Source organism: Suricata suricatta, chromosome X (assembly GCF_006229205.1).
Source record: "Suricata suricatta isolate VVHF042 chromosome X, meerkat_22Aug2017_6uvM2_HiC, whole genome shotgun sequence".
Taxonomy (NCBI): domain Eukaryota; kingdom Metazoa; phylum Chordata; class Mammalia; order Carnivora; family Herpestidae; genus Suricata; species Suricata suricatta.
The window spans coordinates 51,344,058-51,369,985 of NC_043717.1; the positions used below are offsets into that span (position 1 = coordinate 51,344,058).

The 25,928-nt window shown below is 47.7% G+C and overlaps 1 protein-coding gene across 5 annotated transcripts in view; it reads left to right on the top strand.

Moving 5' to 3' along the window:
* The first annotated feature begins 2,274 nt into the window (after positions 1 to 2,274).
* Positions 2,275 to 25,928, top strand: part of DLG3 (discs large MAGUK scaffold protein 3) — a 66,000-nt gene continuing 42,346 nt past the window's right edge. For 3 of the 5 annotated variants that reach the window (XM_029930345.1, XM_029930346.1, XM_029930348.1), the window contains exons 1-9: positions 2,275 to 2,950; positions 6,262 to 6,312; positions 6,708 to 6,832; positions 7,025 to 7,194; positions 7,495 to 7,631; positions 7,961 to 8,105; positions 8,707 to 8,866; positions 10,476 to 10,632; positions 11,044 to 11,146. In XM_029930345.1, coding sequence (XP_029786205.1) covers positions 2,594 to 2,950; positions 6,262 to 6,312; positions 6,708 to 6,832; positions 7,025 to 7,194; positions 7,495 to 7,631; positions 7,961 to 8,105; positions 8,707 to 8,866; positions 10,476 to 10,632; positions 11,044 to 11,146 — 1,405 coding nt within the window. In that variant the 5' untranslated portion in view covers positions 2,275 to 2,593. Of the gene's footprint in view, positions 2,951 to 6,261; positions 6,313 to 6,707; positions 6,833 to 7,024; positions 7,195 to 7,494; positions 7,632 to 7,960; positions 8,106 to 8,706; positions 8,867 to 10,475; positions 10,633 to 11,043; positions 11,147 to 11,957; positions 12,122 to 25,928 lie in introns of those variants that run through there. The other 2 variants (XM_029930350.1, XM_029930349.1) reach the window with 2 other exon arrangements.

Genomic DNA, 25,928 nt, shown 5'->3' on the forward strand with positions numbered 1-25,928 from the left:
GGAGCCTTGATTAGATTCTAATGTTAGAAATATAAAAGACAAGCTTGGGGGAATTTGAATATAGACTAGACATTAGATGCTATTAAATGATAGGAAATTATTGATAATTTTCTTAGATGTCATAATAATATTGTGGTCACGTAGAAGAATACAAGATATATGCTGGAGTATTAGGGGCAAAGTGTAATGAAATCTGTAACTTGCATTCGAATGGCTCAGAAAGCAATGTAGCTAGATGATAGATCGATAGAGCAAATACAGTAAGACCATGCTAGTTGTTGAGTCTATGAGAAGGAGATACAGACTCTCATTGTGCTGTTCTTTCAACATTTCTTATGTTTGTGGATTTTCATTTTTAAAAAGTTGGAGAGAATATGTAGATGATAGATACATAATAAAATGTTGAGAATCCAGGCCACAATTGGGCATTAGTTCCCTGCAAAAATTCCTTCAATTGTTCTATATGTTCGAAAGTTTTCATATGAAAATTTAGAGGCAAAAAACTTGGAGAGAATCACAGACCAGTATCCTCCCTCTAGCACTCTAACACCCTCTTCTCTATCGACTTTTCTCTTTTTCCCCCACAGCAGTTACCACCTTGCATATTATATAACTCTCTTATTTATTATGCTAGTTTTTGTCTGTATCCTCTCACTAGAAGGTAAGCTCCCCAAGGGCAGGGATTTATTGTGTTTTGTTCTGTCTGCTGCTATATCCCTAGGTTCCAGAATACTGTCTGCACATAGCAAGTGTCAGATGAATGTTCGTTGAATTAGGAATGAATTTCTGGGGGTGCCCGGGTGGCTCAGTCGGTTAAGCATCTGACTTCGGCTCAGGTCATGATCTCACAGTTTGAGTTCGAGCCCCACATCAGGCTCTGTGCTGACAGCTGAGTCTGGAGCCTGCTTTTGATTCTGTGTCTCCCTCTTTCCCTGTCCCTGCCCCATTCATGCTCTGTCTCTGTCTCTCAAAAATAAAGAAATATTAAAAAATTTAAAATATGGATGAATTTCTGTATCCATAGGACAGAGGTCGAGGTATTGCATAGAGTAGGTGTGCAATGACTGTTTGTGGAATTGAACTGAGATCTACATTCTACAAGAGAACTTAGAATAGACCTGTTGTACTAGAGTGGCTCAGAGCATGGGCTCTTGAATCAAATAGCCAGGATCTGTATCCTGATTCTGTCACTTCCAGCTGTATTACTATCTCTGAGCCTCAATATAGAGGTAATAGTTGTATTAACATGTCTAACCCCCAATTTCTCAATTGGTAAAATCAAAATAATGACAGTAGCACCTTGGTAAGGTTTTTGTTTCCATGTAAAGCACTAGGACTTTGTAAAGACTCAGTAATTGGTAGCCAGTGGCAAAACAAGAACAGCAAAAAGACAGAGTCTTCCCTGCATGTCATTCTCCCTCCATCCCCTAACAGGCTGATCCAGAGAGGCTAAGGAGATGTCCTTGGACAAGTATTCCCAAGTTATTCTCCGGGCCCCCTGAAACGGTTTCTCTCACTTCAGATCTCTTCTTACCTTTCCTTCAGCCCTGGACTCTCTTTCTTCTTGGCATCCTGAAGCTTTTTCTCCCATCATAACCGTGCAGGAGAGGGGTGAAGGAGACAGGAGCCTGTGGGCCAGGAACAACTACTTAGAACTTTCCTTTCCTTCTGTTCTAGACTGGAGCCCCTCACTAGTGTTGGAAGCAGATCAAGTGGGAGACTGAGGTCATTTCAGGGCCTACAGGTTGAGAGAACAATAGCCCTGAGGAGGAGGCACTGGCAGGAGAGTAGCCTCATATGCTGCCCTCTTCCTTGGTCCCCTGTTAAGGAAGATCACCTTCCTTGCCCTGCCCCAACGTCCCTTTGGTCCATTCTGCTGCTTCAAGTCTTTACTTCTGGTAGCCACAGCTCTGAGCAAACCCAGGGACCCATTCAGCATCTCCCTGCAACTCCCTCTTGGAAGTGGGGTGGGGTGGAGTGGGCTAAGGATGAGCTGAGATTGGAAATATGGGGGCACTAGTTTGGGGGCTGAGCTCACCCGTGGCCCAAATCCCCTGCCCCCGCCTTAGGGTCGGCGGTACCCCAGATACCTGGGGAGCTGGGGCTGAACCTGGGGGCGCCACTGCCTCTGTTCCTTTAAGGAGCCGCTGTTTAGCATTCCTGCCGCTGCCGCTGCCGCTGCCGCTGCCTGACTCCGCACGCTGATTGGCTAGAATCAACTGAGAAGGGAGCCAGGGAGAGATGCTCTTGACTCCACTCAGATCCATCCTGGGGACCAGTGCAGGAGCGGTCCTCTCAGCACCCAGCCTCTGCTCAGGCTCCCGCTTCTTCTTTGCCGCTGGGCCTTGGCCCAGGAGCCACGACGGGCGACACGGAGCCGCCAGTGCTGGAGGGGGAGCCGTGGGTGCGGGGCAGCGTGGGGGCAGAAGCCCCGGGACGCCCGCCCGGCCCCAGGCCCCGCTCCGCCCGAGCGCCCCCACGGGTGCCCCCCCCTTCCTGGCCGGAGCAGTGCGAGTGTGCCCGGGAGCCCAGCGGCGGCAGCGGTGTGGAAACCGGCGTGGGCTGGGGGGTCCGGGCGACGGGAGGCAGTGCCATGCACAAGCACCAGCACTGCTGTAAGTGCCCAGAATGCTATGAGGTGACCCGCCTGGCTGCCCTGCGGCGCCTTGAGCCTCCTGGCTATGGGGACTGGCAGGTGCCCGACCCCTATGGGCCAGGTGGGGGCAATGGGGCCAGCGCGGGTTATGGGGGCTACAGCTCTCAGACCCTGCCCTCACAGGCAGGGGCTACCCCTACACCCCGCACCAAGGCCAAGCTCATCCCTACCAGCCGGGATGTGGGGCCAGTACCCCCTAAGCCAGTCCCGGGGAAGAGCACCCCCAAACTCAACGGCAGTGGCCCCAGCTGGTGGCCTGAGTGCACCTGTACCAATCGGGACTGGTATGAGCAGGTATGGACGGGCAGTGGCTGGGGCGTGGGGGGGGGCAACGGGGGGGGGGGCTGGAGAGTGGGGGCCTAGAGGCCTGGGTTTGCAGCAGGGGTTCCTGGAGGCTTCAAGCCAGTGGACCCTACCTATGCCCTAGCATTTCACCTGGGCCAAGAGAGGTGTTTGGAAATGTGTGCTTCCCTATGTGTGTCTGTTTGGGGGTCTCCATTTGGAGAGGGTTGTGAGGAGCTGTGTGTGTCAGGAGGTGGAGGTATGGCGGAGGGGCACATTTTCCTGTGTGGGGAAATTGGGTTTGTCTCAGTGTGGGGGTTTAGCAGCGTCTGTGTCTGGCAGGGGGCGGGAGGTTCTGCGGGGGCTGTGTGTGGTGTGTGTCTCCACAGGAGGGGAGGAGGGGGCATGGTGCTCTGCGTAGGGGGGGACATATATGTGTATGTGTATGTATGTTAAGGTGTGTGGAGGAAGGCAATGGAGCTCCTGTGAATCTATGTAGAGGAGCCCATGTGCCCGGCTCGTCGAGCTTCATCCCTCAATGCCATGAGTCCTTTTCCGTCCCAGTCTCTTTGTGTGTGAATGTGCACATGGACATGTGGGGATGTCTCTCTGAATGTGGAGGTGTCTCTGTAGATGAGGCTGCAGGGATAGCTGTGTTTGCCTGTGTGTGTGGCTACATGCATATGTGTGTGAGCATGTGGCTCAAGTGTGTGCACGCGTGTGCCTGTGTGTGTGTGTGCCTGTGTGTGTGTGTGTGTGGTGTCCCTGGTGAGAGGCGCTTGACAGGCAAGGGAGGGGAGGAGGAGGAGGAGGCAAGAGACACGTCCCAAGCAAGGCTGAGAGGCTGATGAGAAGGACGGACTCCTTTGTCCAAGGAGCTCTGAACTGTGTGTGTGCTGGGGGGGCCCAAGGGGAGGGGGTGGGGTGACTGAAGCAAGCTTCTTTGCTCCAGAGCAGGCATGGTGCCTGGAGCCAAGCAAGGGGCAGCTGTCCTGGTGCAGGACTGGCCCCAGTGGGGCATGTCCCCCTTGGGTACCTCCAGATGTGAGAGAACTTGGCCCCCCAGCCCTGACTTGGCACAGCTTGGGAACCCCTGGGTGCTGGGCACAACTCCGGCTTCCACTCCCAGTCTAAACTGCCAGCTTAGAAAATGGAAGGAGCATCTGTGGGAGAAGCAGCAAAATGGAGGCTGGGCCGGCAGAGCCAGGTCTTTGGCATGCATAGCGGAGGGCCTGTCTGGTTATTTGGCTCTGCAGCCCCCAGGTTAGGGAGAGAGGAGAAGGAGGCTTTGCTGTAGAGCGCAGGTGCCGACTGCCCCAAGCTGGTGACCAGTCAGGCCACCTCTGTCTTCCTGTGGGTATAGAAGGTGCTCTCACTCAGAAGCAAAGGTGGAGACTTCTTGGGGAGAGCGGTCCTCAGTACTGGCCTTCTGTCTGTCCACACTTACTGCTTCCCGTGTCCCTTGCCTTGGCTCCTTGCCCTCTCCAGCGAGTCCCCTCTTTCCTTTTTCCCTGTATCCTGGGTCCCTACCCTTGCAAGCAAAGCATTCTCTCATGCTTGTCCTGCTCAACTGGCAGACAGGTGCCAGTCCCAAGGCTGGGCTAGTTGGTCAAGGTTTCTTTGCCAGGGCTGATCCCTAGATGGCTCCTGGCCCAGGAGGCTGGGTCCCTGAGCAGAGCAGTGGGAGGCTGAAGGATGGACCAGCGGGAGCCAGGAGCCTCTGGGCCTCACTGGAGCTGGGCTGAAAGCATGGCTTATCACATGTGGGCACACATGGTACACCAGACGCATACAAGAGCTGCATGGGTGTCCTTTTGCTTGTGTATCTCTTGCCTCTTTGGTTTCAGGGCTCAGAAAAGCCATCAGTTCTTCCTCCTGGGATCAGGGACCAGAGTGGGGTTGCAGCTGGAGCCAATCCCACCAACTCCCAGGGCTGCAGGGCATAAAGTCCTGGGGTCAGGCCCTGAGAAGGTGGAGGCATGACTAGCCAGCCCTCCTTCTGCCTTTTCTGTTTCTCCAAGCCAAAGCTGCATGAAGGGGGAGCAGAGCAGGGCGTGCGGAGGACCCCCCATGCTAGGTTTGCAGCTGCCTTCAGAGGATGACACCAGGGGTCAGGAAAGGGGCAACGTGGCCAGAGAAAGATGGAGGAGGGGCGCTGGGATACCCGGGGAGAGAGGCAAGGGAATTCCTCCATTCTTGGGGATGAGAAGGGGAGCCAGGGAGCAAGTACTGCTTGTCTGTCCAGGATCACATTTTCACTTGACAATAGCCACCAAGTAGGTCTTGTCTGGGAGACGGGCTGGTCAGAACAACCCTTGTTTCCATCCCCTTCCCTTGCCTTTCCTCCCGTGGCTACTGTCTACTGACAGCCGTGGACACTGCTACTAGTCGTCTGTAGGTTATCAGCCTTTCCCTCATGGGGAATCTTGCCCACTCTGCTCCTTTCCACCCCTGGCTTTGCCTCTGACTCCCAACCAGATCCTACCCTGGCTTTTTCCGCTGGGAAACACAAAGGGTTCTGGATCAAAAGCCCCTTGGTAGAAAATGGATTCGGACTTTGACTCCTTCTGCCCATTTGAAGAATTTGGTTCCTGGGGACACAGAGGAGATACAGAATGAGAGTTCCCGGGGGTATTCTGAAGGGTGCAACTTTCCTTTTCTCATGAGTTCTGTTGGGGAAGGAGATGAGCTGCCAAAACATCAGTAACCTTGGCAACATGATGTAATCACAAGAGCACCTGGAGATCCAGGTTCTAGCCCCTGCCCTGCCACTAACTCAGGTACCCTGAGGTACCTGTATCCTCTCTGGGCCTCAGTGTCACCATCTGTCACATGAAGGAGGTTGGACAAGATGGTGTCTGCTGTCCTACAAGTTCTAACATGGTGGGAGTCTGTGATCCCTGAGTGAGGAAGAGCTATGATTCAGAAGGGGACTAAGTCTCCATTGAGGCCACTGGGTGCCCCCCTGAATGTGAGGTGTGGCATGGTTTGCCCGCCATGTTCTATTTCTGCCATCAGGCCTCAGGCCAGCCCTGCACCCCTTCTAGTGAACTCTGAGGCCCTGGAGCCCAGCCTCTCAGTGGGTGCACCACTGGCTGGCTCAGTCCCAGACAATTGATCTGGGCTAAATGGGTTTGGCTTGATATGGCTCGAAGCAAGGGAGGGGTGTGGCCTCCTCAGGGTCAGCCTGTCCCCATCGGTGGCCAAGAGGTGTTCTGGGGTCAATTAGGGCCCCTACTCTTTGGGAGTGGGGGAGGAGCAGGTTGACCATGGGCAGATGGGTGGGAGGGCAGAAAGAACTCAGAGCTTGTGTCTGCCCCTAGGTGAACGGCAGCGACGGCATGTTCAAGTATGAGGAGATAGTACTTGAGCGGGTGAGTCTGCCAGTGGGTCAGGATGAGAGGGGAGGGTTCAAACCAGAAAGGGAAGGGCCCTGAACCTGGGTCTCAAGACTCATGGGGAGACCTGCATTGAGAGGATGGGGATACAGCGCCCCTCAGAGCCTGCATACTGCACCAATCAACCAACTAACAAATATTAATTGACCTTGCTTTCTGAGGCTTGGGGAACTGGGGAGGGGCTAGCTTCACTGAGGCCTTTGTGTGCTAGAATGGTCAGACAGGCTGGGAAGCTGTGTGCTGGCTCCCCAGTGCCCGCTCTGAGGCCTGGAGAACTTGCTCTGGGAGGTGGGGGGAAGTGAGGAAATCAAGAACCCTCCTTCATGCCCTCTGAGTGAGCAGACTGTGCTCCCCTCTGCCCCCTTCTGCAGGGCAATTCTGGCCTGGGCTTCAGCATTGCAGGTGGCATCGACAACCCCCATGTCCCTGATGACCCTGGCATCTTTATTACCAAGATCATCCCTGGTGGAGCAGCTGCCATGGACGGGAGGCTGGGGTGAGGTGGCCTGGAAGCAAGGCTGGGGATAGCAGGGGCAAGATGGAGATGAGGAGAAAAGGGCTGCCTGGCAGGATTACCCTTTATATTAGAGCTGAGAGGGGGCAGGGGAGGGGAGGGGAAGGAGAGGTGGTGGAGCGGGGGGTGGAAGGGCGGTTGCAGGGTGTCATGCCTCTTGGGCTTCCCCCGCAGGGTGAATGACTGTGTGCTTCGGGTGAATGAGGTGGACGTGTCGGAGGTGGTGCACAGCCGGGCCGTGGAGGCGCTGAAGGAGGCGGGCCCCGTGGTGCGGTTGGTGGTGCGGAGGAGACAGCCCCCACCTGAGACCATCATGGAGGTCAACCTGCTCAAAGGGCCCAAAGGTGCGGCCCTCTGGGTTTCTGTGCTCTGGCAAGAGGCTCCTGGTTGGGTCTGCAGGAAATGGAAGGGAACAGTCTTATTCCTTGCTTGACTCCCTGTTCTAGTTCACAGGTTTCTTCCTTGACCTCACAACTCATTCACCCTTACTGACCTCGGGATGGCACCCTAGTGTTTGGGATCTCTAGCGGGGAGCTCCTGTGGGGCCAGGGAGTTGGCTGCGGTGGGGAGTTAGGTCTGGGTTGGACTGAGCACTTTAACTTCTCCTTGTGGCCCTCTCCCACTCCCTTTGGGCCCCCACCCAGGCCTGGGTTTCAGCATTGCTGGGGGGATTGGCAACCAGCACATCCCGGGAGACAACAGCATCTACATAACCAAGATCATTGAGGGGGGTGCTGCTCAGAAGGATGGACGCCTACAGATCGGGGACCGGCTGCTGGCGGTGAGACAACCTTCATGGGGATGCCCAAATGGTAGGGTGGGGAGGTGGGACTCTAGGAGCCTCTCCCTCCACCTGAACCTCACTCAGGGACTAGCATCATGGGGAATTTCAAGAGCATCATCTGAGTTGTGTGTACTCAGATACCAAGGCCCTAGTTCTTTTCATGGCTGGTTGTGTCATGCTCTGTGTCATGCTTCTCCACTTCTCAGAGCACTATACTGGGCCCGCGTTAAAGCACTGTTGAATTTACAGAAAGGACACCCTTCAGGGTTACCTGGAAAGGCTCTCCCTTCTCCTGAGTGCCAGCCCTAAGGCCTCTCCTCTTCTAGGTGAACAACACCAATCTGCAGGATGTGAGGCACGAGGAAGCTGTGGCTTCACTGAAGAACACATCTGATATGGTCTATCTGAAGGTGGCCAAGCCAGGCAGCCTCCACCTCAACGACATGTATGCACCCCCTGACTACGCCAGCAGTACGTACCCGTATCTGCCCTGGCCCTGGCCTGAAGCCCCTGGTTTCTAGAGGGGAAAGAATTCAAACCCCCTGTTCAGATAGTGAGCGAGCGCAGAGGACTAGTGCTCAGGAGAACAGATTCCACATCCCAGCTCTGCCCCTTATAGCTGGATGCCCTTGGACAAGTCCCTTTCACCTGTCTTTAGTTTTCCTCTTTGGCAAAAAGGAGCTAATGATATATGTGCTGCCTTCTTCATAGGACTGCTGCAAGGATCAAATGAGATCATCGACGAGAAAGCCCTTGGAAAACCGTATTAGGCTATAGAGATGTGAGGGATTATTATTAGTCACACCTCTAGTCATGCCTTTCTTTGTAGACTGCTTGACTTTAGCTCTTTCTAAGACTCACAGGAGTGAGCCCAGGATTCAGAAAGGGACTATGGAGGAGGAACCCGAGGATGGGGGTGGGAGTGGGAAAGGGGAGGAGAGGCCTGAGGAATCAGCATCCCTTGGTGGCTTTTGCGTCTGAGGTAGGGTGTGGGGCACAGTCCCTGGGGGGGAGGGCATAGGGACCCAAGTGAAATGGTCTTTGAACTTTTCTCTCCTTTTCTTTATTCCAGCTTTTACTTCCTTGGCTGATAACCACATAAGCCATAATTCCAGCCTGGGTTACCTTGGGGCTGTGGAGAGCAAGGTCAGCTACCCTGCACCTCCTCAGGTTCCCCCTGCCCGCTACTCACCTATCCCTAGGCACATGCTGGCTGAGGAGGACTTCACCAGGTAAGACTCCCACAGTGTCATCCTACCTAGGGATGAGGAGAATAGGACTCTGTTTCTGGCTAGCCAAGGTAGTATGGCAAAGAAGCAGATAAAGCCCTCATCACTTGTCTTTGGGGTCTGAGGCCCTCTCTAAGCTCTTAGGGCTTTAGGAAGGGACGGAGGTAGCTGCAGGGACAAGTTCTACCATCAGGGGCAGTGCCAAGTGTGTGGCCCCGATCTGAAAGTACAGAGAAAGGGTGGGGTGGAGCGCTTAGGGGGCTGAGGAGGCAGAGGCTGTGGGGGTTTCCTTCCCCGAGACAGTTGCTACCCCCTCGGCTGCAGTCATTCTAAATTAGAGAAAAAGCAGTTCAGCCGGTGGGATTGGCGGAACGTTGGGAGGCTGGCGGGCTAGGTGGCCTCCCAGGGAACGGCCCCGCCCCACTCTGGCGGCGGCGGCGGCGGTGGAACTGGTCAGGCCGGCCGGGGTTCCGGGAGACAGGTTGGCCGCGGGGTGGGACCTGGTAGGCTGCTGGGCTGGCTGCAGTGGAGCCGGAAGGGTAGGCGGACGGGGGGAGAGCTGGAGGAGCCATGGAGAGGGCACGCAAGTTCTCAGGCTCCGGCTTGGCCCTGGGCTTGGGCCCGGCCTCGGCCTCGGCCTCAGCCTGGAGGAGGGCGTCGCAGAGGTGGGCCTGGCCGCTCCGCTCCCTGCGGTCTGGAGGGGATGCCAGGTAGGAGGAGAGGAGGGATTTGAGCCAGAGCATCTGGGACTCAGGGAGGGAGCCTTGCACCCAAGACTGGAGGCAACAAAGGAGGAGTCTTGGACTTGAGGCTCCTCTGATGAAAGATGCTTAAAGTGAAGGCAGTGGGCCGGGAAAGTGTGCCGGGAGTCGTGTTGTATGGATATACAGGAGCGGCTGTAACTCCCACCTGATGACACTGACAGCTTCCACAGTGATTCCTTAGACATGGTTACTTGCAGTTGGAGTTTTCCTTTGTTAACTCTCTTAAGTTAGGCTCTTAAGCTCCTTCCGAGGACCTGGGGTTTCTTTATCTGTCTCCCACATCACCTGGCAAGGGCACATAGAGGTAGCTGGTGTGACCAAATCTGTCGTTGGGGAAGGTAGAAGGGGTCACAGTGGGTGGGTGGAATTTTGAGACTGTGGAGGTGCATGTGTAAAGTAAGTATGTACATTTTGTGGCTCGTGAGTGCAGTCAACCCCTGGTGATTCCATTGCCCCTAACTGGTTCCCCTTGTCGTGATCCAGGTCCATCACACCGGTAGTAGGATAGGAGAATCTGGGGAGAAAGAAGACCAGTAAATGGGCTCTGAGATGATGATGGTCTCTAGACAGGGTAGGTATGTGTTGAACTGAGAGAGTAGGGGACTCTGACTCCAAGTCCGAGTCAGGGAAGCTGACTCCAAGCTCTCTGGAAGAAGGGAGGGAAGAGGAACTGAAACTTGGCACCTGGCAGAAAACAGCAGCCAAGCAGGTTTCAGGAGAGGAACAGGGTATCATACATAGGGACCTAAGTCATTCTGCAGCAATATGGGCCTTACCCTAGGCTAGCTCTGACAGGAACGACAGTTTATATCCACCTTGTCCTGACCCTTCTACTTCTTTCCCACCAGAGAGCCCCGCAAGATCATCCTGCACAAGGGCTCCACAGGCCTGGGCTTCAATATCGTAGGAGGAGAGGATGGAGAAGGCATTTTTGTCTCTTTCATCCTGGCAGGAGGCCCAGCTGACCTGAGTGGGGAGCTGCGCAGGGGAGACCGGATCTTATCGGTGAGGAGACAAAGGAGAGGTGGGAGGATGGGAGTTGTGCCAATTGAAAAAGGAGGAGGGGAGATCTTGCTTTCTCCAAGGAATGCTTCTTGAGATGGGGGGAGGCTTAGCTGGAGAAAACTTATATTCTCTTTATAGACGACCTTAGGGAGAGACAGAGACTGAGCCCAGACTTAGCCTTGAGGAGAAAATGAGTGTGTTGGATCTTAACCCTGGTTGGCACTTGACCTGCACAGAGATAATTATTACACTAGAGATGTCATATTCTTTAGGTCCTGTCTTGGGGGCAAGGACGGGAAATTGAGAAAGACATCTGATTAGGCTTAGGGATGAGCTCCCTCTCCTGACTGCTATGACAGAGGACTGCCTCTCTTGCTTTTGGGGTGGCTCATAGCTCCTCTCTTTGGACAGGTGAATGGCGTGAACCTGAGGAATGCAACTCACGAGCAGGCTGCAGCTGCTCTGAAACGGGCTGGCCAGTCAGTTACCATTGTGGCCCAGTACAGACCTGAAGGTAGGAGAAGGAAGGTTGCACGAGATGATTTGGGGAGTTTAGACTTAAGTGTTGCCTTTTTGCCATCATAGGTATCCAAGCCACTTGATCAGGTCCCTTCCACCTTAGTGCCATAACCTCTTCCTCTCTAGTTTTCCTTCTGGATGGGGCGTGGGGAGGAGTAGGTTTGGGCAGCTTGTGAGCATCTATCCAGGCTGTGCTCAGAGCCTGCTGATCAGGGCTGCAGTGCAGCACAAGGCCAGTAGTGGGCAGCAGCCCACGGAAGGAAGCACAGAGATTGGGGCGACTGGAAAAAGGGTTGGGGGCGAGGGGCGGAGGCACAGGTCTCAGAGGCTCAGAGCTGCGACTGTGGCCCAGGAGAAGAGTGGCTCTTGATTAGAAGAACCTCAGGGAGAACAAATCTGACCTGTTAAGAGATCTTGGTCCAAACCCCTAAGCCCCCCACTTCCTTCCTGTCATCAGGGTGACAGTGAAAGACCCATAAACGCACTGTAAAGGTGATGCTGGGCCGTCGGAGTTGGGAGTCGGAGTGGACCCCCTCCCCCTACGGGGGACCTTCTTTGTGTTCTCAGGGAGCGGGCCCCTGGCTGGAGCGAAAGGCGGGGCTCGGTATGCAAATGAAGACATTTGATTGGCTGGGGCCAGCCAAGGCCCAGGTGTCGAGGTGAGCTGCGGGATGGTGCGCCCTAATCAGCCAGCCGGCTGGGTGGCCATTGGCGGGTCGAGCGCGGCCTCCAGCCGTACGCTCCGCCCCTTGACCCAGGCGGAGGGCGGCAGGAGCCCCTCCTTTCCCCCCCTCCGCGCCTCAGGCGTCTCTCCTCCTCCCTCCCCTCCCCCTTCTCCTCCCTCTCCTTCCTCCCCTCCTCCCCCGCGCCCCGCTTTGTGTCCGTGGTCTCCCGCGCGGGACGGAGGGGCTGGCCGGAGCTGGCGCTTTCTCAGCACTAGACCTGGACTCCGACCCGGCGCCAGGTGAGGGTCAGTCCTCCTCGCAGTTCCCCTCAGCCTCTCTACGGTTCTGTTCTCAAACTCTCTGTTTTCCAACACTGCGCCCCCAACTCTGCGCTCTTCCTGGAACCCCTTCGCCGCACGCCCGCAGCCCCGTGTGGCGCGCAGCTTTGGAGCCTTCCCCCCAACTCCGAGCCCCTCCACCTCCCGCCCCTGGGGAGGTCGCCTGGCATTGAGCTCCTGCTCTCCCGCCACTGGGCCCTGTCTGGCCTTCACCTCTTGGCCATCACCTCTCCTCATTCACGAACTGTGCCCCCTTTCTCCCCAGTTCCTCTGTCCTCCCCTCGGCCTCCTTTCCTGCCGGCCGCTGCGTCCCCACAGCTCCCTAATCCTCTTCCCTCAGAGGAATTTTCTGCCCCCTCCCCCACGCGCATTAATCCGCCGAACCTGGCTACCTCTGGGAACACTCGAGATTGGCTTGGTATTCTCAGGACACCAACCCCACCTCCGCTTTTGTTTGCAAGGGTTTTCATCCTGCTCCCGACTTCTTTCACCTCCCCCTCCTCTTCGTAAGCCCAGCCTTTGTCCCTTAGGGCTGCAGCGCATGGGCTCCTTGGACACCTAGGCCCCACGGGCCGGTTACTGAGGTGGAGGAAGGGACCTCTCGCGGCAGGTGCTCTGGCTCAGTGATAAGGGGGGAGAGAGGCCGGGAGCCCAGGCGCCAAGCTGTGAGGGATCGAAAGCGCCTACCTTTGTCCTTTCCGCCCTCCCCTGCCCCTCACTCTGCTTCAGTGCCGCCAGCCGAGGGCCCGAAGGGGAAGAAGAGAGGGACATGCCACCTTCTGCTGTGGGCTTTTTTGGTGTGGACAGAAGTGTGGGAGGTAGCTAACAGGAGAACTTGTAAGTCTGAGGTAATGGGAAAGACGGATGCAAATGGACACTGAGTCGTTTCTCTCCATGTTTGGTGGTCGGTTAGTGACAAGAAACACACCTTAGAGTTATTGTGGTTTTTGATTTCTCTGTGTGCTCTTTGCTTCTCAGTGGAGAGCTATCCATCTTTAGTTTTATTAGCAACCAGTGTTTATCAGTTCATGCCCATAACTTAGATAACGGTAGGTTCTGCAAAGAAAATGGTTTCTCTTGCATATTAGTGTGTGGAGGGGAGGAATTGATGAATTTCTTTCGATTTTGCTCTGTGATGTTGGGCACAAGGAAATAATACTGTGAATTTGTCTGGTGGTAGTGTGTTGGAAACTGGTGACTAAATATTTCTATGAGTTTTGTTGGGAGGATGTAACTGGTTTGCATAAAAAGCTGTAAATTGTCCATGGTAAAAGGATTCATTCCTGCCAGTGTTTAGTGCTCTCTGAGCATATTTCTGAGAGTTTATGATGTATGTTGAGGTGCTATCTTATGTTAGGTCTCTCTGCCACTTGCTAAACAAAGCCTTTCTTAGGATTTAGTTGAACCACTGTTGGTAAGGCTATGCCACCCCAGCCTTATTTCTTTCTTTGGTTTGGTAAATCCAGCAGGGGCCCAACATGCAAAAGCGTTTTTTGTTGTTGTCCTGCTAAAAAGTGGACTCATAGAGACAGGTCCAGAGGGACTATGAAACATTCCACGTTGGGCTCTGTTTTTTATTTGATAAAGTGATAGCTTTAAAAAATAAAGACTCCATGTTGATCATTTTATGAACGTATTAAATGCTGTTCTTTGGGAAATTGTATCACATTTTCAAAATGAATAAACCAAATATATGTCTGTTGGCTAAAATGGCAAAGACTTTGCATGTTATGGACCAAATAGGTGTTCATTATTTGTATTATTTTCACATAGAATGTGGGAGCTGGAAAGGTTTGCATAGTAGTTCAACTCGTCTTTGTGCAAACCGGAACAGGAGAGCAAGGACATGACTTGCCTAAGGTCATGAAGGGAATGTTGGGTAGGGGTGGGGGACGGTGCAGTCAGCAGTCGGTTTAATTCGGAGGTCCACCAGTTAGGACAAACTGTGCCTGGGAATACCTGAGAGGACCTACGTCCTAGTTGGAGTGGAGGAACAATAGGAAAGAAACTGGGAGAATGAAGAAGAGAGACTAGGGAAAGAGAGTGAGGGAAAGAAGATATATGGGCAGGGGTAGATTAGAGTGAGCTTCATAGTGGCCACTGAGCTCCATTGCCAAGCCAGTGCAGCCTTTAGCTAGATAACATTTAGCATGAGAGCTTAAACGATAGCTTTGACTGGGTGCCTTGTTGGCCCAGTCGGTTGAGGGTCCAGCCTCAACTCAGGTCCTGATCTCATGGTTCATGAGTTCAAGCCCCACAATGGGCTGGTGGCTGTCTGTGCAGAGCCCACCTAGGATCCTCTGTCCCCCTATCGCTGTCCCTCCCCTGCTTGCGCTCTTTCAAAAATAAATAAAACATAAAAAAAATAGCTTTGACTAATTCGAGCAATCAGAGTAAGAATAATTTTCCTTTTTTTTAATGGCTTAATTGAGATATAATTCATATACCATACAGTGCACCCATTTAGGTATGCAATTCAATAGCTTTCAGTGTATTTTAGAACATGTTCATTATCCCTCTCCTTTTAAAACATAAAGAGGGTTTAAGCATTGGAAGGGTGGTAAGTGTAGGACAGTGGCTTCCTAGTGTATCTCCCCATGGCACTCAGGTGCTGGATGGCAGCTTGATGGGAATGCTTTAACCTTGAGATTCTTTCATGTATCTGGATTGTTCAGTGTGGGTTTGAACAATATGAAGATATGAAACCATGTCTTATCTGTTTGAACTCCATATTGTGTCTAGCATGAGTGCTTTACATGTATTTTTATGATGAAGCTTTGGAAAATATTAAAATAGAAAGAAGTGTTAAATGATAAGGTACCACAGTGAGAAATGCTATTTAATACTTTCACTCTTGATTGCTCCAAACTGTTGTGGACATAGCAGTCCTAGCTATTAGCTAAAAATAGCATGATTTTCTTGGGCACGTATAATCCTGCTTCAAATTCAAATTGAAAATTTAGACAACTGGCTCTTGGCAAAGGCTCTCTCCCAATCTATTCTAAAATGAAAAATATTTTTCTGTGATTTGTGAAATTGCTCCACCAAGGGAAGGATGGACTTTGTGTAATAACATTTTAATTTAGAAACTATCTCCTACATTTTCACCCCTAGTTACTTTATTTTGTTAGCCTCTGTTTATAAGCTGAGCTAGTATTTTTCTGGAAAGCCCTTTTATTTTTAGAGAAAACCTGAGCCCCAAATCAGGAGGTGAGCCAGAAATTGGTGATTAAGGTAGCTAAACTGGGAATTGATCTTTTGTGACCAGTCTTTCGACCTGGCATGTAAATCTGGGCAGGCTAGAGGTAAGGGAGTGAGAGAGAATGAGTTTTCCATACTTACTTTAAAGTGCTGAGTAAGCACGCTTTCCTCATGGAAATACCTTTAGGTAAGGCACGAGAGAGTTAAGGATAAGTGGTGATAATAACTTGAAGTCATGAAAGGAGTGTTTTCCCCATAACATTTAAGTAACCATCCCATCTCCCCCTGTTTGAGAATGAAAGATGCAAACAGGACTGCTGCCCTGTCAGCATGATCTCTCTCTTTTTCTAAAAGTTTTTTCTAAATTTATTTTTGAGAGACAGAGAGAGACAGTATGAGCAGGGGCGGGTCAGAGAGAGAGGGAGACACAGATTCAGAAGCAGGCTCCAGGCTCTGAGCTAGTGGTCAGCACAGAGCCCGACGCAGGACTCGAACCCCCGAACCATGAGATCATGACCTGAGCCGAAGCCAGGTACTTAACTGACTGAGCCACCAAAGCACCCCAGCATGATCTCTTTTGAGAGCACAGAGGTGAAAGTTTATCAAGGCAAAGAATTAAACTTTGGAAACTCCTGCTATCCCCAAAGAAGGCTAATATAGGGAAGGCAGAAAATGAAGTCCTGTTAACAGCATTTCTGTACCAAACTATTTATTTATTTTTTAAAATTTCATTTCTGTTTTTTATTTATTTTTGAGAGACAGAGAGTGACAGCGTGAGCAGGGGAGGGTCAGAGAGAGAGGGAGATACAGAATTCGAAGCAGGCTCCAGGCTCTGAGCTAGCTGTCAGCACAAAAGCCTGACGCTGGGCTCTAACCCATGAACCGTGAGATCATAACCTGAGCCGAAGCCGGACGCTTAACCAACTGAGCAACCCAGGCACCCCTGCAACAAACAATTTAAAGGCAGCTTCTTTTGTATTCATGTTTGTGTCCCTACCACCTAGTCTACAGCCTGCCCCATGGTTTGTGGTACTGAAGTAGTTAGTATGTCTATACTTACAAAGATGGCTTTGTAAGTATCAATCTTCAGGATATCCCTGCAGGATAGGTGGTATCATCTCCATTGTACAGATGAGGAAGATGAGGTCAGAGAAGTTGAGTGACTTGATCAAGGTCACACGGTCAGTAAAGGGCAGAATCAGAGTTGCAAGTCAGATTTTCTGAGAACTTCAGGTCTAAGGCTTTAGCCTCCAGGCCACAACTACCTCCCACCACAGCCGAGAAGCTGTAAGCCCCCCAGGCTCTTCCTACCCAGATATATCTGGACACTGCAAAAGGCACTGCTCTGAGAAGCGGTTAACAAATGGAGTAAAACCAGCTAGCAAATGTCAGCTTTTTAATCCTGATGGCCCCAAACTCCTGCACCAAAGCAGGAAGTAACCTGGGAGTTGAGTGACTGCTGGAAGCCTGAGGGAGACCTATAGGCTCCTAAAAAAGGATAGTGGACTCAGGAAATCTACTACAGAATGGTATTGTGGGGGAACCCAGGAGGAACAAAAAAGTAGGAGCTGGTTTGCTTGGACTATGATGGCAAATGTGTGCAGGCTTAAGAATATTAATTCAGGAAGTAGGCATTTCTTGTTTCTTCAAGTGGAATGGAGTCATATTTGTCATTCAGTTTTTTATGACCTTATTGTTCAGTCATTTAAGGGTGCAATTCAGTAGTGTTTGGAATATTCAGAGTTCCGCAGCCATCACCACAATCAATTTTGGAACATTTTCACCAACCCAGAAGGAAAACTGTACCCTTTACCTATAGCTGTGTTCCCCCCACCAACCTCCTCATCCCCTCTAGTACTAGGCAACCACTAATCTACTTTCCATCTCTTATGGATTCACCTATTCTGGACATTTCATATAAATGGATGCACATAATATATGGTCTTTTATGATTGACTGCTTTCACTTAAAACAGTGTTTTCAAGTTTTATCCATGTTGTAGCATGTATCAGTACTTCATTTCTGTTTATGGCTGAATAATATTCGATTTATATGCATACAAATTTAGTTTATCCCTTCATCAACTGACGTAATTGGGTTGTTTCCACTTTGGGGCTATTATGAATAACGCTCTATGAGCATCCACATGCAAATTTTTGCAGGGACATGTGTTTTCATTTCTTTTGGGTCTGTATACTTACTGGATCATATGGCTACTCTATGTTTAGCCTTTTGAGGAATGGCTGGGCTGTGTACCATAGCAGCTACACTACCTCCCATTTCCACCAGCAGAGTGAGGGTTCCACTGTCTCCACATCCTCACCAATGCTTGTTAGTGGCAGTCTTTTTGATTCTAGCCATACTGGTGGGTATGAAGTTAATGTCTTGGGGTTTTCATTTGCATTTCCCCAGTGGCTAGTGACACGGAGCATCTTTTCATGTGTTTACTGTTTGCCATTCATTTTTACTTTTGCTTAAGCCCCTGATTTGATTCTCACCCTGTTTCCAAATTGACAAGACCAGAGCAGGCCAACTATGTTATTATTCACGTGATTAGAAGGAACCAGGATAAGGGACTACGTTTCACTCTTATCACCACTGTGTGCTGGAGAGGCTGAAGGCTTGGATGTAAATCATTTTAGCTAGGAATGCTGACCCGATAAAAGTGATAGGGCCTACCTAAAAAACAAAATAGCTTATTCATATGCCCCACAATTCACTCAGTTAAAGCATACAGCTCATTGTTTTTTAGAATGTTCAGAGGGGTGCACCTGCCACCACAATCACGTTTAGAACATTTTCCTCACCTCAAAAAGGAGCTCTGTCCTGTTGGCAGTCACTCCCCATTTCTTCCCAACTTCTTCCCTCCCCTAGCCCTAGGCAACCACTATTCTACTTTCTGTTTCTATAAAGTTACCTGTTCTGGCTGGTTCATATAAATGAAGTCATACCATATGTGGTCTTTTGTGTCTGGCTTTTTTTCATTTACCATAATGTTTTCAAGGTTCATCCATGTTGTAGCATGTGTCAATACTTCATTCCTTTCCATGGATGAATAATATTCGATCCTATGGCTTTATCATGTTTTGTTGATGTATTTATTAGTTGATGGATCAGTTGTTTCTGCCTTTTGACTATTATGAACACTGCTGTGACCATTCATGGACAAATTTTTGTGTGATCATGTTTTCAATACTCCTGCAGGTACACACACACACACACACACACACACACACACCTAGGAATGGAATTGCTGGGTCATAAGGTAACTTAACATTTAACATTTTGGAGGAACTGCCAAACTTTTCCCCAAAGTGGCTGTACCCTTTTAGGCCTACCCTGTATGTAAACTTAGAAAAAAATGTTAGCTTTCTTTCCAGTTTTGGCTCCTGGGCTGGCTGAACTTTATATACAGATACATGTGTTTGTGCTGGGATTTTCTATCTTCCATGTAGCCCAGGGACATGGTAGCTAGAGGTGGCAAAGAACTCTGCACTTAGCTAGATATATGCTTACTTGGCCTTGTTAGATGGTTTGAGACAAAAATCTTATAAAATATCAGTTGTGCTGATACTTTAGAATGATTACAGTAATATATAGTAATGAGAATAGATTATTTCTTATTTAGTTATAGCTTTTTAAGATTTCCTTTTAGGGGCACCTGAGTGGCTCAGTTGGTTCAGTGTTAGAATTTGGCTCAGGTCATGACCTCATGGTTCATGGGTTGGAGCCCCGCCTACGGCTCTGTGCTGATAGCTTACAGCCTGGAGCCTGCTTAGGATTCTGTGTCTCTCTCTTCCCTCCCCATTCACTTTCTGTCTCTCTCTCAAAAATAAACATTTATAAATATTTGTTTTTTTTAAGTTATTTTTATGGTTTTTATTTATTTTTGAGAGACAGAGACAGTGCAAGCAGGGGAGGGTCAGAGAGAAAGGGAGACAGAGAATCTGAAGCAGGCTCCAGGCTCTGAGCTAGCTGTCAGCACAGAGCCTGACACAGGGTTCGAACCCACAAACCGTGAAATCATGACCTGAGCCAAAGCCGGACGCTTAACTGACTGAGCCACCCAGGCGCCCCAATAAACATTTAAAAAATTAAAGATTTCTGGGGCACCTGGGTGGTTCAGTCAGTTAAACCTCCAATTTTGACCCATGTCATGATCTCACAATTGGTGAGTTTGAACCTCTTATGGGCTCTGTGCTGATAGTGCAGAGACTGGAGCCTGCTTCAGATTCTGTTTCCCTTTCTGTCTGCCCACCCCCCTCATGCTCTGTCTCTCTCTCTAAAATAAATAAACTTAAATTTAAACAAAAATTAAAAGATTTTCTTTTAATTCACTGTATTGCTTTTTGAAATCTTTTTTAAAAAGATTTAGTTTTAAGTAATCTTTGTATACAACATGTGGCTCTAACCCATAACCCTGAGATCAAGAGTCACATGCTCCACTGACTGAGCTAGTTAGGTATTCTGCTTGTTGAAATCTTGACCCTGTTACTTACACTGTTGATTTCTTTAAAGCTTTAGCCTTATATTCTATAATAGGGAACTTCTTTCATTATTTTAGAGAAGTAGGAGAAATAGAATAACTTGGGCCTGTCATTGTCACTGAAATTAAAAAATACAATTTTTGCTCCCTTATGTTAAGAATATATGTATATATGTACATATGTACATTTATACATATATTCTTATGTGTGCATATATATGCTAGTATAATTTACATGCTATATATGTCACACACACACACACACACACACACACACACACACACTAGGTCATTAAATCCTATGGGAATCATCTTGAAGGAGGAGAGCCAGGGGCCTGGGTTCTAGTTCTGACTTTAAGTTAGCTGAATGATCTTATGCTGGTCAGCCTCCTTGGGCCTCAATTTTCTGATCTGTAAAATGAGGGGATGGTACAAAATGATCTCTAATGTTTCTTTTAACTCAAATTTTGTGTTAGATAAATGGAATTGAGTTGAAAATTCAATTTACAGTTCTGTTTGTACCTAGACTGTTGTTGAATCACAAAGTCTTGAGCTACTCACAGTCTTGCTTTAATAAGGATCTTGTCTTCCCTTCTTTTTTTCTGTAATGAGGATTTTACCCTCTTGAAATGGACCTTTTGTTTACTTTTCATCAAATTTAGATATCTTAAAAAAAGCAAGAGCCCTAGAGATATGGGAGTATATTTTATATAAATATATTTTATTTAAGTAAAATAATATACTTAAATACATTAAGGGTCGTTTACATACATGTTCTTCAGATTTTCAAAAAGGAGGAAGAATGTTGCAAATCTTGAGTTAAATTCCAAACTAGATTATCAAGAGTTATTTTATAAACACTCAGAAAAAGAAATAGTAAGCACAGAAACTGGTATTGGTTTGCCAGGTTCAAACAAGTCATGTCAGATGGGCCAGATTGCCTTGAGGGGACAGGGTACAACAGGGAAATAGGGAAGATGTGGTATATCTAGATTTTGGCAAGGAATTGGCAATGCTTCTTGTGTCCATTTTTGAATACGATGGTGAGGTGATAATATGTCTAAGGGGATTTGTCTGCAGCTGGTTTAATGGTCAATTCCAGAGGAAAATGATGAATGAGCCAGTAGCAGTGTGAAGCATTTGTACATCCTGGCTTTGTCCTTGGGCCTCTTCTATTCAGTCTGCCACCCCACCCTCCTCAAATTATATTTATTTTTTCCTGCATATATAAGTATTGCATTTTGGGAGGGCTGGGTGGCTCAGTCGATTAAGCTTCCGACATCAGCTCCTGTCATGATCTTCCCCTTCATGAGTTCGAGCCCTGCATCAGGCTCTGTGCTGACAGCTCAGACCCTGGAACCTGCTTCAGATTTTGTGTTTCCCTCTCTCTCTCTGCCCCTCCCCCACTTACGTTCTGTCTGTCCCTCTCTCTCTCTCAAAAATAAACATTATAAATTTTTTTAAAGTATTACATTCAGATTTATGGAAAAATAGAAAATACAGAAGAATACAAAGTAAAAAACTTTCAAATCACCTATAAAACTACCTCTAGAAATAACCAGTTTGTGTTTGTGTATTGTGACTGTATGTTGGATATTATTTCCCTACAAACTTTTATATATCATATAATATGTATGTATCTCTTTCAAGGCTAGAATCATTGTATTTAGACAGTTTTGTATCCTTTCTTTAAACTCAGTGTTTGTCATGAGTATCTTACTAAAATGGTTTTTAATAGTTAAATATTATTTTATCATGTATGTGCCATAATTCCTGTAACCATTCCTTGTGGTGGACATTAGTTATTGCCAATTTTTATCTTATAAATAGCACTGGTGGATATCCTTGTATGAGATTTTTTTGTGAATCTTGTATTGCTTTTTCAGAATGAATTCTTTTGTGAGGAATTATTGGTACAAAGGGTATGAACATGTTTATGACTTTTGATATAGGGGCGCCTGGGTGGCTCGGTCAGTTGAGCGTCCGACTCTTGGTTTTGGCTCTGGTCACCATCCCAGGGTTGTGGGATTGAGCCCCACATTGGGCTCCACACTAAGCATGGAGTCTCCTTGAGATTCTTTCTCTCTCTCTTTCTCCCCCTTTCTCTCTCCCTCCGTTCCTCTCCCCTACTTGAGCTCCCTCCTCCTCTCTCTGTAAAAAAAATTAAAAAAATAAAGACTTTTTGCCAAATTGGGCTCCCACCATCACAAACAGTATAAAGAGTGTAGTTTGAAATCTTGCTAACATAGAGTTTTATTTTAAATCTCTGCAAATTTGATACGTAAAAAAATGTTATTTAACTCATTTTAATTTTTTAATACATAGTGCAGTTTCATATTCTTTTTTAAAATGTTTATTTGTGGGGGAGGGAGAGAGACAGAGAGCACACATGAGCACGGATGGGGGATAATCAGAGAGAGAGTGAGACACAGAATCTGAAGCAGGCTCCAGGCTCTGAGCTGTCAGCACAGTGTGCGATGCAGAGCTCAAACTCACTAACCATGAGATCATGACCTGAGCCAAAGGTGGACGCTTAACCGACTGAGCCACCCAGGCAACCCTATTTCTTTTTTTAATAATAGAATTCAATGTGTGTGTGCGCGCACGCATGCATGTGTATGTTCATTGGTCATTTTGTGTGTGTGTGTGTGTGTGTGTGTGTGTGAATTGCTTGTTCATGCCTTTTTCCCATTTCCCTGTTGAAGTGTGTTCAGTACATGCTTAAAATTTTTTTTAATGTTTTATTTATTTTTGAGAAAGAGAGAGAGCACCAGTGGGGAGAAGCAGAGAGAGAAAGACACAGAATCCGAAGCAGGCTCTAGGCTCTGTGCAGGGCTTGAAGCTATGAACCATGAGATCATGACCTGAGCCAAAGTCAGGTGCTTAACTGACTGAGCCAGCCAGGCGCCCCCATCAGAACTTATGGATGTGTAAAAACTTAAATGTAGTTAGGGTATTAATTCTTTTTCATGTATATTACAAAGATTTTTCCCAGTTTGTTGTTTGTCTTTTTAGTTTGATGTGCAGATAGTTCATGTTTTTATGTAGTCAAGCCTATCACTGTTTCTTTTGTGCATTTAGCATCTACCTATAGGTTAAAATGGCCTTCCTTATCCTGACAGCAAATAAATATTCATCTTTGTTTTCTTCTAGTTATTTAATGTTTTTGTATTTAAAACCTTAACCTGCCTACTGTTTATTTATGATGTAAAGTAGGGTAGTATCTTATTTTTGCTCCAAATGTTTAATGAGTTACCTCACTACCATTTATTACATATAAATAAGACATCATTTCCCTACTATTTTGAAGTCCCACTTTTAATCTTTAACTTCCCCCTGACACACAGACACACAATTGGGATTTTAGATTTCTTTGTTCTGTAATATTTTACTCTGGAATTATCAGTTACTGAAAAATGGCCTCAGATGACCACATTAACAGGAAGAGTCTTTCTCTGGGCCCCATTTTCTGGGTTCCTTCCACAGAAACTTGACCTGAAAGATTCAGTTGATACCTCCAATAAAGAGTGCCAGTGGATTTGTGATCCTGTCAGAGTGACTACTGTGAAGAACATTTGACTCTAGACTCTCAGTTGATCTGGTCAAGTGTATAAATCGTTAACTCAGGTTAGCAAGGTTAGTCATAAAATGTTGTGTTTCAGTCACCATGTTGTAGCATCTCTATTAAGTGGAAAAGATTATTGTGAATGAGATTACCCACTGCCTTGAGAGCAGGGAAAGGTATATTCTGCTTTCATTGTCATGTTTTCTGGATGAGATTTTTGTCTTGGGGTAGTTCTTATATACAATTTGGCTTATGGGTAAAGGAGCTAAGGGCTTTGTTAATCCTGCATTTGAATATACTATATGAAGTTCCTTTGAAACAGAGAAAGGCCCTGTTTGAGGCTTTCACCCTGATCTCCTGGGTCATCTTGGATAGGTAAGAAGGACAAGGTCCTGTGAAAAACTTCCTAGCTTGATGTGAGATCAAAGCAGTTTTTATTCTACTCATTTCAGACCAGGTGGCTGAATGTCGTGAAACCTTTATATACCGTAGCACTTTTGCTCAGTAGCTCTTCCTGCATTCTCACTAAGCTCTTTGGGGGACAGAGACAGCCAGTCTGTATATGGGGTAAACTGGAATTTTTCTTGGCCTACTGATCTGGCATGTCTTGTTTTCTGTTTCATTTTCAGTATCAGGATGCTATCCAGAACCCTGACTATGTGTGTGTATGGCTGAGGAAGCACATTGTGGCAATGCAGGGACCAGAACAATGACACTGAGGTGTCTGTTCTAGGTTAGTCATAGTTCTGAGCCCATTGTTCTAAAAATATAGCTGAAATTATTTTCCTTCAAGCAATATTTGCTCATATTGAGGCCTGTTAGCCACTTTTCTGCCCTCTCACATAGTCTTAAGAAAAAATTTCTTTGCAATATCTACCCATTGATTTGGTATTATTTTTGACCCAGAGAACTTAGGATTATTTTCAGATGTGAATATTTCCCTCTTCTAGGGGCGCCTGGGTGTCTCAGTCAGTTAAGTGTCTGACTTTGGCTCAGGTCATGATCTCACAGTTTGTGAGTTCGTGCCCTGCATTTAGGCTCTGTGCTGACAGCTCAGAGCCTGGAGCCTGCTGCAGATTCTGTGTCTCCCTCTCTCTCTGCCCCTCCACCACTTGTGCTCTGTCTCTCTGTACCAAAAATAAATAAATATTTTTTTACTTGTAAAAATAAATATTTAAAAAAGATTTCCCTCTTCTAGAACATATTTAGAAATTAGACTCATCCTAGATTTGATTCCATATGGACCTTGTTGACTTGGTCATAAAATCATAATTATGTCAAAAATAAAAGGGACCTGAGGAATTGATTAGTTTTGGAGGTCTTAGATTCTTTAAGTAGTAGACCCCATCATTAAAAAACTAACCCAAGTATGGGGCGTCTGGGTGGCTCAGTCGGTTAAGTGTCCAACTTCAGCTCAGGTCATGATCTTATGGTTCGTGGGTTCGAGCCCTGTGTTGGGTTCTGTGCTGACAGCTCAAGAGCCTGGAGCCAGTTTCAGATTCTGTGTCTCCCTCTCTCTCTGCCCCTACCCCACTTGTGCTCTGTCTCTGTCTCAAAAATAAACTATAAAAAATTAAAAAAAAAACTACCCCAAAGTAGTGGCACCTGGGTGGTTCTGCTGGGTAAACATCTGGCTCTTGGTTTTAGCTCAGGTCATGATCTCACAGTTGGTGAGTTCAAGCCTCACATCGAGCTCTGCACAAACAGTGCAGGGCTTGCTTGGGATTCTCTCTCTCTCCCTGGCTCTCTGCCGCTCCTTCACTCTTTCTCTCTCCCTCTCTCTCAAATAATTAAGAACAAAATAAAAATTAAATAAATTAAAACTAATCCAGGCAATGGGCTTCATATTATTTTTCTAGAGACGAGTTTGTGACTGTAGAAACCTGCTATTTGTCTATTCATATACTTACCTGCACACTGACAGATACCTTTTTAAAAATTTTTTATTTTTTTTAACATATGCAATTATTTTCCATCATTTACAATGCAGTAGTTACAATGACACTCCAAACAGAAAAGCAAAGTAAAAAATCAAAACCCTAACTTCTATTTCATGTAATTAGACTTATACAGAAATTAGAAAGTTATGTAACAACTAGTCAATCACCTAATTTCACAGCTATCTGAAGTGGCAATCGTTATATAGCAGCTTATCTGTGATACATTCAAGATACATGACACAATTTATTACTTGCCCATAAGCTAAAACACAGCCTGCTTAATACCTTTCCTTAAATTCCACCTCTATACTACAATATGCTTGAGGTCCATGCAAAAAAGTAGCTACCTTTTATATAGGAAATGGATGATTAAGTCTTTGGTGCTGTAAAAGCAACTTCATTTAAACATAACCACCCCCACCACCAAAAAAAGAAGAGGAAAAAAAAAAGTAACGAAAATAATAAGGGAAAAACCCAAGACACACTTCCTAGGGGGATAAAAAACCAGCATGTAATTTCTGTCCTTGACGGAATGTATTAAATAAGCAAACACCCCCAACAAGCAAAACAAGTACTACAATG